General features: G+C 46.5%; 1 protein-coding gene across 1 annotated transcript; it reads left to right on the top strand.

Annotated features, from left to right (window-relative positions):
* The first annotated feature begins 1516 nt into the window (after positions 1-1516).
* Clp1 (cleavage factor polyribonucleotide kinase subunit 1) lies at positions 1517-6757 on the top strand. The gene is made up of 3 exons (XM_004667722.3): positions 1517-1651; positions 4119-4746; positions 5697-6757. The coding sequence occupies exons 2-3, from the start codon at positions 4141-4143 to the stop codon at positions 6366-6368; spliced, it is 1278 nt and encodes a 425-aa protein (XP_004667779.1). The 5' UTR covers positions 1517-1651; positions 4119-4140; the 3' UTR covers positions 6369-6757.
* Positions 6758-8199: the final 1442 nt, after the last annotated feature.

Genomic DNA, 8199 nt, shown 5'->3' with positions numbered 1-8199 from the left:
CATTAAGCATACAATTCAAGCTTCCAAAGACCAAGCTCATGAACACTGGATTATAGTCATGGCTGGATCTGTTGGTCCTACTGGGCAAATGACTGACCTTGTATAAACATCAAGAAATTTTCCTAGGAAAACAATTATGATTAGGGGCTGGGGGGGGATGGGGAAGGAGGGAGAGAGATTGTTGGGTAATGAATAATTTACATGGTAACTGGATGATATACGTGATTTTTTTAAAAATGTTTTTTCAAGGTAGAGTCTCACTCTAGCCCAGGCTGACCTGGAATTCACTATGGAGTCTCAGGGTGGCCTGGAACTCACGGCGATCCTCATACCTCTGCCTCCCGAGTGCTGGGATTAAAGGCTTGCACCACTGCACCCAGCTATGGATTTTATTCTTTTACTAAAGAAAACAATTTCAGCTGGGTTTGGTGGCTCACGTCTGTAATTCCAGCATTCAGGAGGTTGAGAGAGAAGTATCTCCGAGAGTCTGAGGGTAGCTTAGCCTGGGCTATATAGTAAGATCAAAATAAAACCGAAAGAAGTTGGGTGTGGTGGTGCACGCCTTTAATCCCAGCACTCGGGAGGCAGAGGTAGGAGGATCGCCGAGAGTTCGAGGCCACCCTGAGACTACATAAGTGAATTCCAGGTCAGCCTGGACCAGAGTGAGACCCTTCCTCGAAAAACCAAAAAATAAAAATAAATAAATAAAAATAAATAAAACCGAAAGAATAACAATTCTGAGTGATTTCTATTTATTTATTTGAGAGACAGGGAGAGAGAGAATATGGGTGTGCCAGAGCTTCCACCGCTGCCAACGAACTCCAAACGCTTGAGCCACCGTATGCATGTGGTCCTGGGGAATCGAACCTCGGTTCTTTGGCTTTAACCGCTAAGCCATTTATTTCTCTAGCCCCATTCTGAGTGATGTGACTTTTTTGTTGTCTTTTGGAGGCAGGGTCTCACTCTAGCCCAGTCTGACCTGGAATTCACTATGGAGTCTCAGGGTGGCCTCGAACTCACGGTGATCCTCCTACCTCTGCCTCCCAGGTGCTGGGATTAAAGGCGAGCGCCAGCTACCACGCCCGGCTCTGAGTGACTTCTACGTGCTGTCGGGTACAGAAAGTCAGCTCTGCGTAGCCTCAAGCGGACTGTTTTCCTCCCCACTTCCCATACCCCTAGCTTTCCTCCCTCCCAACCTGGGTTTTAACTTCCCCACTTTCTGGCTAGTGGTCTAGGCAGGCAGAAGACCCGGACAGCTTGCGCTCTTCATTTTAGTCCAACCCTTCGCCTTTCTAGACCGTAGGTGGAGCGGGACTCTGCAACTGGCACGCCCCGGCTGCGTCCCCGCCCCCACGCGCAAGCGTCCAGGCCAGGCCTCCCCCCGCTGGCTCGCGCACAATGACTGCACCTCCCCGTCCACCTCTGGCGTCACGCGCACAATCCTGGAACTACAACTCCCAGAAGGCCGAGCGGCGACGCGCGCTCACCTCCCGGCAGTCCCAGCAGGGACTGCGCGGCCGCGCTTCCTCCCACCGTTCAAGAGACGAGCCGCGTTTGCTTTCCAGCACGTCTGTATCTGAGAACGCGGCGTGCGGTTCCGCTTAGGTCCTGTTTGGAGGCGTCTGGGCTTATCCTTCTTGTGGCTGTGCAGGTGAGATAAGAAACTCAAGGACGCGAATGTCTCCTTGGGATCTGGGCAAATTGATTGGGGTGCGGGTCAGGATCAGAAGTAATTATTCACGTTTCTTTGGCGTTGCCTAGTTTACAAAGCGCATTTTCACTTCCCAAAGCCCCTGTTATCGCACAACAGCTGTGTGTGTAGGGAAGTGTGTCTCTAGTTGAGAGCTGAGGAAAAGGTGTAAGGATTAAGTGAGTGATTTACGGACACTCTAGGATTCCCAGATCCAGTTACATCGGTGTCCTATTCATTTATTTTGATTTATTGATTTGTGGGTGAGAGAATGAGTTTGGGCCTACTCGGGCCTCTTTCCCCTCCAATAAACTCCAGTCATGTTCCTCTTTAAGCATCTAGCTTTACATGAGTACTGGGGAATCGAACGCTGTTTCTTAGACTTTGCAGGCAAGCGCTTAAACCACTGTGTGTGCCACCTCCCCATCTCGGGTGTTTCTTGTTTACATGCTATTGCAGAGGCCCTTTTCTTTCTTGTTAAGTAATAGTTGGGGAGTGAGCGTCTGTTGTCTTGAAGTCTGGCATGTACCAGAGAACGATGAAGAGAGAGTGAAGATCAAGTCTCCTGTCAGTCTGTAGAGAGTTTCTCCATTATATCTGATTCCTTCATTCATTCATTCACTTTAAAAAAATATTTATTTTTAAATATATTAATTAATTAATTAATTAATTTGATAGAGAGAGAGAGAATGGGTGTGCCAGGGCCTCCAGCCACTGCAGATGAACTTAACACATGAGCACCTTTGTGCACCTGGCTAACGTGGGTCCTGGGGAATTGAACCTAGGTCCTTTGACTTTGCAGGCAAACACCTTAACCACTAAGCCATCCCTCCAGAACCTCACTTTTTTGTTGTTGTTTGTTTTTCGAGGTAGGGTCTCACTTTAGCCTAGGCAGACCTGGAATTCACTATGTAGTCTCAGGGTGGCCTCGAACTCACAGCAACCCTCCTACCTCTGCTTCCCAAGTGCTGGGATTAAAGGCCTGTGCCACCATGCCCTGCTCCCTTTTTAAAAAAAAAAAATCGAGGTGCCTACTGATCTAGGTACTAGATATATAATAGAAAACATAATCGTTCACAGGTGTGGTGACACATACCTTTAATCCTAGCAGTTTCAAGGACAAGGTAGGAGAATTGCTGTGAGTTTGAGGTAAGCCTGAGACTACATACTGAACACTTACCTCAAAAAACAAAAACAGGGCTGGAGAGATAGATGGCTTAGCGGTTAAGCGCTTGCCTGTGAAGCCTAAGGACCCCGGTTCGAGGCTCAGTTCCCCAGGTCCCACATTAGCCAGATGCACAAGGGGGCGCACGTGTCTGGAGTTCGTTTGCAGGGTCTGGGGGCCCTGATGCGCCCATTCTCTCTCTCTCCCTCTGTCAGTCTTTCTGTCTGTGTCTGTCGCTCAAAAAAAAAAAAAAAAAACAAAGCCGGGCGTGGTGGCACGTGACTTTAATCCCAGCACTCGGGAGGCAGAGGTAGGAGGATTGCCAAGAGTTTGAGGCCACCCTGAGATTACATAGTGAATTCCAGGTCAGCTGAGCCAGAGTGAGACCCTACCTCGAAAAATAAAAAACAAAAAAAACGAAACAAACCAAAATCAAACAAACAAAAAACTAAAAGTGACCTTTTAGTGGGAGGAGAAAGACAGCATACAAATATATAGTGAGACAGATGATAATAGGAAATATGGAGGGGCTAGGGAAATGGCTTAGTGGTTTATTACTTGCTGTGCAAGCATGAGGACCTGATTTTAGATTCCTAGCACCCATACTAAAGTTGGGCGTGGTGGCACCTGTAATTCCAGGGCTGGGGAGCAGAGACAGGAGGATCCTGAGGGTTTGTTGCCTTCCTTGTCTAGCCAAATTGGTAAGCACCGGGTTCAGTTCAGAAAATAAGGTAGAGAATGATAGAGAAGGACACTGTGGACCCTATGACTCCAGACATATGTGCAACCAAATACATGCATAACTGAATATACACCTGGGCCCACACAAACAACAACAACAAAAAAGAAATATGGAGAAAAAGTAAGATAAGGGGAAACATTCACTGAAGTGGGGCCTTGGTGATTTGTTGTTGTTGTTGTGTTTTTCAAGGCAGGATCTTACTTTAGCTCAAGATGACTTAGAACTCACTCTGTAGACCCAGTTTTGCCTTGAACTTGCTGGGAGCCTCCTACCTCTGCTTCCTTAGTGCTGTGATTAAAGGCATGCTTTGCCGTGCCCAGTTGACTTATGGTTTTTATCTAATCATTTTTCTTAAATGTTTTATTTATTGGTGGGGGGAGTGAACTCCAGATGCATGTGCCAGTTTGTGCACCTGGCTATTCATGGGTACTGGGGAATCAAGTTTGTTAGGCTTTGCAGGCAAGCACCTTAACTGCTGTGCCATATCTCCAGCCCTATCTAATCTTTAGTTTGTGGTCTAGGTACAGCAGCTATACAGAAAAGATGGGAGAGGAAGCCAACGATGACAAGAAGCCAACGACTAAATTTGAACTTGAGCGAGAAACAGAACTTCGCTTTGAGGTGGAGGCATCCCAGTCAGTTCAGTTGGAGTTGTTGAGTGGCATGGCGGAGATCTTTGGTACGGAGCTGACCCGAAACAAAAAGTTCACCTTTGATGCTGGTGCCAAGGTGGCTGTTTTCACTTGGCATGGCTGTTCTCTGCAGTTGAGTGGCCGTACAGAGGTGGCTTATGTCTCTAAAGACACACCTATGTTGCTTTACCTCAACACTCACACAGCTTTGGAGCAGATGCGGAGGCAGGCGGAAAAAGAAGAAGAGCGAGGTCCCCGAGTGATGGTAGTGGGTCCCACTGACGTGGGCAAGTCCACCGTGTGTCGCCTACTACTCAACTATGGAGTTCGTTTGGGCCGCCGTCCTACTTACGTGGAGCTGGATGTGGGCCAGGGCTCTGTGTCTATCCCTGGTACTATGGGTGCCCTGTACATTGAGCGGCCAGCAGATGTTGAAGAAGGTTTCTCCATCCAGGCTCCTTTGGTATATCATTTTGGCTCCACCACTCCTGGCACCAATATCAAGCTTTATAATAAGGTCAGAGCTGGAGCTAAGATGGGTTGGAGGGAAAGGTTACTATCATCTTGGTAGGAAACTGGGAGGGGACTTTAGTACGGCCTCCACATGCACGTGCAGGCATAAATATATATACATACATACATACATACATACATACATACATACATATATATATATACATATACATATATTTATATATATTTTTAGCAAGGCAGTTTCAGGGCTGGAGGGAGAGGGCTTACAAGTTAAAGGCACATGCTTACAAAGCCTGATGACCCAAGTTTGATCTCCCAGTACCCATGTAATGTCTGACACAGAATGGGGCATGTGTCTGAACTTCATTTGCAGTGGCAAGAGGCCTTGGTGTGCCCATTCTCTGCAATAATTTTTAGCCAACATGGTGGCTCTTGCCTATAATTCTAGCATTTGAAATACTGAGGCAGGAGGAGTAGGAGTTTGAAACTAGCCTGAATTATATACCCAGACTCTTTGTCACTAAACAAAACACAGCTGGATGTGGTGGTGCATGCCTTTAATGTCAGCACTGGGGAGGCAGAGGTAGGAGGAGGACCATGAGTTCTAGGCCAGCCTGACTACATAGTAAATTTCAGGCCAGCCCTTTGCCAGGGTTTGGTTCACACTCCTGCTGTTTTCCACCTACTGTCCAGAGGTGATGTCTAGTCTCTGCTCATGCCATGCTTTCACTTGCAATCATGAAGCTTCTCCTAGAGGCTATAAGCCAAAATAAACCCTTTCTCCTCATCAGCCACCTTTGGTCTAGTTTGTCCCAGCAATGCTAAGGTAACTATAATAGGGCTCAAGGTGAACACTTGCCAAGCATGTGCCAAAGCCCTGGGTTGGATCCCTAGCATTGCCCAAAATCATTTTTCTCATATATAATCCCACTGATCCCAAAGGAAGACAAAATAGTTGTAGACTTATTTTTTGTTGTCTTGATTCTTTTCCAGATTACATCACGTTTAGCAGATGTGTTCAACCAAAGGTGTGAAGTGAACCGAAGGGCATCTGTGAGTGGCTGTGTGATTAACACTTGTGGCTGGGTCAAGGGCTCTGGTTACCAGGCCCTGGTGCATGCAGCTTCAGCTTTTGAGGTGGATGTGGTTGTGGTTCTGGATCAAGAACGACTGTACAATGAGCTGAAACGGGACTTGCCTCACTTTGTGCGCACTGTGCTGCTCCCTAAATCAGGGGGTGTGGTAGAACGTTCTAAGGACTTCCGGCGGGAATGCAGGGATGAGCGTATTCGTGAGTATTTCTATGGATTCCGAGGCTGTTTCTATCCCCACGCCTTCAATGTCAAATTTTCAGATGTGAAAATATACAAAGTTGGGGCACCCACCATCCCAGACTCCTGCTTACCTTTGGGCATGTCTCAGGAAGACAATCAACTCAAGTTAGTTCCTGTCACCCCTGGCCGAGATATGGTGCACCATCTACTGAGTGTTAGCACTGCTGAGGGTACAGAAGAGAACCTTTCTGAGACCAGTGTGGCTGGCTTCATTGTGGTGACCAGTGTGGACCTGGAACATCAGGTGTTTACTGTGCTGTCTCCAGCCCCCCGCCCACTACCTAAGAACTATCTTCTCATCATGGATATCCGGTTCATGGATCTGAAGTAATGTCAGCAAGAAGCCTCACTTTCTGTGCCGTAGAGATCTGGCCATCATCAAAGGCAAATGGATTGAGATATGAGACTCTGTTGAGGCCAGCTAGCCAGGAAAATGGACTGGTAGAAGGCATATGTTCTACCTCTTAAAACAGGTGGTAGTAACCAAACTTTTGTAATCTGGGACCAAAAGGAGAGCCACAAAATTGCTTTTTTAGATTACCCAAGGTGCCAATGTAAATACTCTTTTAAGACCTGTGCTACTACATGGGTGTTTTTCAACACCACTTTACAGTCCTTATATAGTTCTTGTTTTCTCATTTTTTAGGGTCAAAGTGATTTAGAGGGTCTCCCTCCAATAAATCTCAAACTTGAAAAAATTTAATAAATAATTTCGCCATATTATGGAAGTTGGTGTAATTTCTTAAATATTTTCTCCATAAGCATTATAGAAACTATTGGAAAGGTTTTTTTCTTCTAAAATGCTTAGAGGAAGGGAAGCCCAGAACCTACCTGTGAACAAAGTTTTTATGATGGTTTCTTTGTTTTGGGGGAAGATGTAGATGTATGTGTGTTTATAAGTGTGTGGTTGCATGACCACATGAGGCTAGAGAAAATCTTGGATATTACCCTCAAAAATATCATCCACCTCTTTTTTTTTTTTTAAATTATTTATTTATTTATTTGAGAGCGACAGACACAGAGAGAAAGACAGATAGAGGGAAAGAGAAAGAATGGGCGCGCCAGGGCTTCCAGCCTCTGCAAACGAACTCCAGACGCGTGCGCCCCCTTGTGCATCTGGCTAACGTGGGACCTGGGGAACCGAGCCTCGAACCGGGGTCCTTAGGCTTCACAGGCAAGCGCTTAACCGCTAAGCCATCTCTCCAGCCCAATCCACCTCTTTTTTAGTAGGATCTTGCATTGGCCTGGAGTTTACTAGCTGCTGGGAGTGGTAGCCATACACCTTTTTAAATTTTTTTATTTTTTATTTTTATTTATTTATTTGAGAGCGACAGACACAGAGAGAAAGACAGATAGAGGGAGAGAGAGAATGGGCGCGCCAGGGCTTCCAGCCTCTGCAAACGAACTCCAGACGCGTGCGCCCCCTTGTGCATCTGGCTAAAGTGGGACCTGGGGAACCGAGCCTCGAACCGGGGTCCTTAGGCTTCACAGGCAAGCGTTTAACCGCTAAGCCATCTCTCCAGCCCCCATACACCTTTAATCCCAGTATTTGGGAGGCAGAGGTAGGAGGATTGCTCTGAGTTTGAGGCCAGTCTGAGACTACATAGTGAGTTCCAGGTCAGCCTGGGCTACGGTAAGACCCTACTTCTGAAAAATAAATAAATAAAAGACTAGACTAGTTGGTTAGGGATACCTAGGGAACCTCTTGTATCCCCTTCTCCAGTGCTGAAGTTACAGGTGTGTGCTACCCATATGTGACATTGTTTTTAATTTTTTATTTATGTATTTGCAAGCAGAGAGATAGAGAGGAGACATAGAATGGGTGTGCCAGGGCCTCTAGCCACTGTAAACGAACTCCAGATGCATACGTCTCTTCTATGTGGGTCCTGGGGAATTGAACCTGAGTCCTTTGGCTTTTCAGGCAAACACCTTAACTGCTAAACCATCTCCAGCCCACCATGTGGGTTCTGGGGATTGAACTCAGCTTCTCATGCTTGCATGCAACACTGAGATATCACCTCAGCCCATTGGCTTAAATTTGGGGATAAAGAGCAGAGTCATGGGGAAGCTGCTTTAGATTGGTCAGGAAAGGCCCTTCCTGAGTATACATTTCGAGTAAGATTTGAAAAAGTTAAGTGATGCTTTGGCAAAACCTTAGTGAA

Source organism: Jaculus jaculus, chromosome 1 (genome assembly GCF_020740685.1).
Source record: "Jaculus jaculus isolate mJacJac1 chromosome 1, mJacJac1.mat.Y.cur, whole genome shotgun sequence".
In the NCBI taxonomy this organism is placed as follows: domain Eukaryota; kingdom Metazoa; phylum Chordata; class Mammalia; order Rodentia; family Dipodidae; genus Jaculus; species Jaculus jaculus.
Note: the sequence above shows the minus strand (reverse complement) of the source record. Positions and strands in the feature narration are given on the sequence as shown.

Excerpts from the sequence above, each read along its gene's own strand:
- Clp1 (XM_004667722.3), top strand. The coding sequence starts at position 4,141 with ATGGGAGAGGAAGCCAACGATGACAAGAAGCCAACGACTAAATTTGAA. Across the intron at positions 4,747-5,696 it reads ATATCAAGCTTTATAATAAG|ATTACATCACGTTTAGCAGA; the intron begins GTCAGAGCTGGA and ends ATTCTTTTCCAG.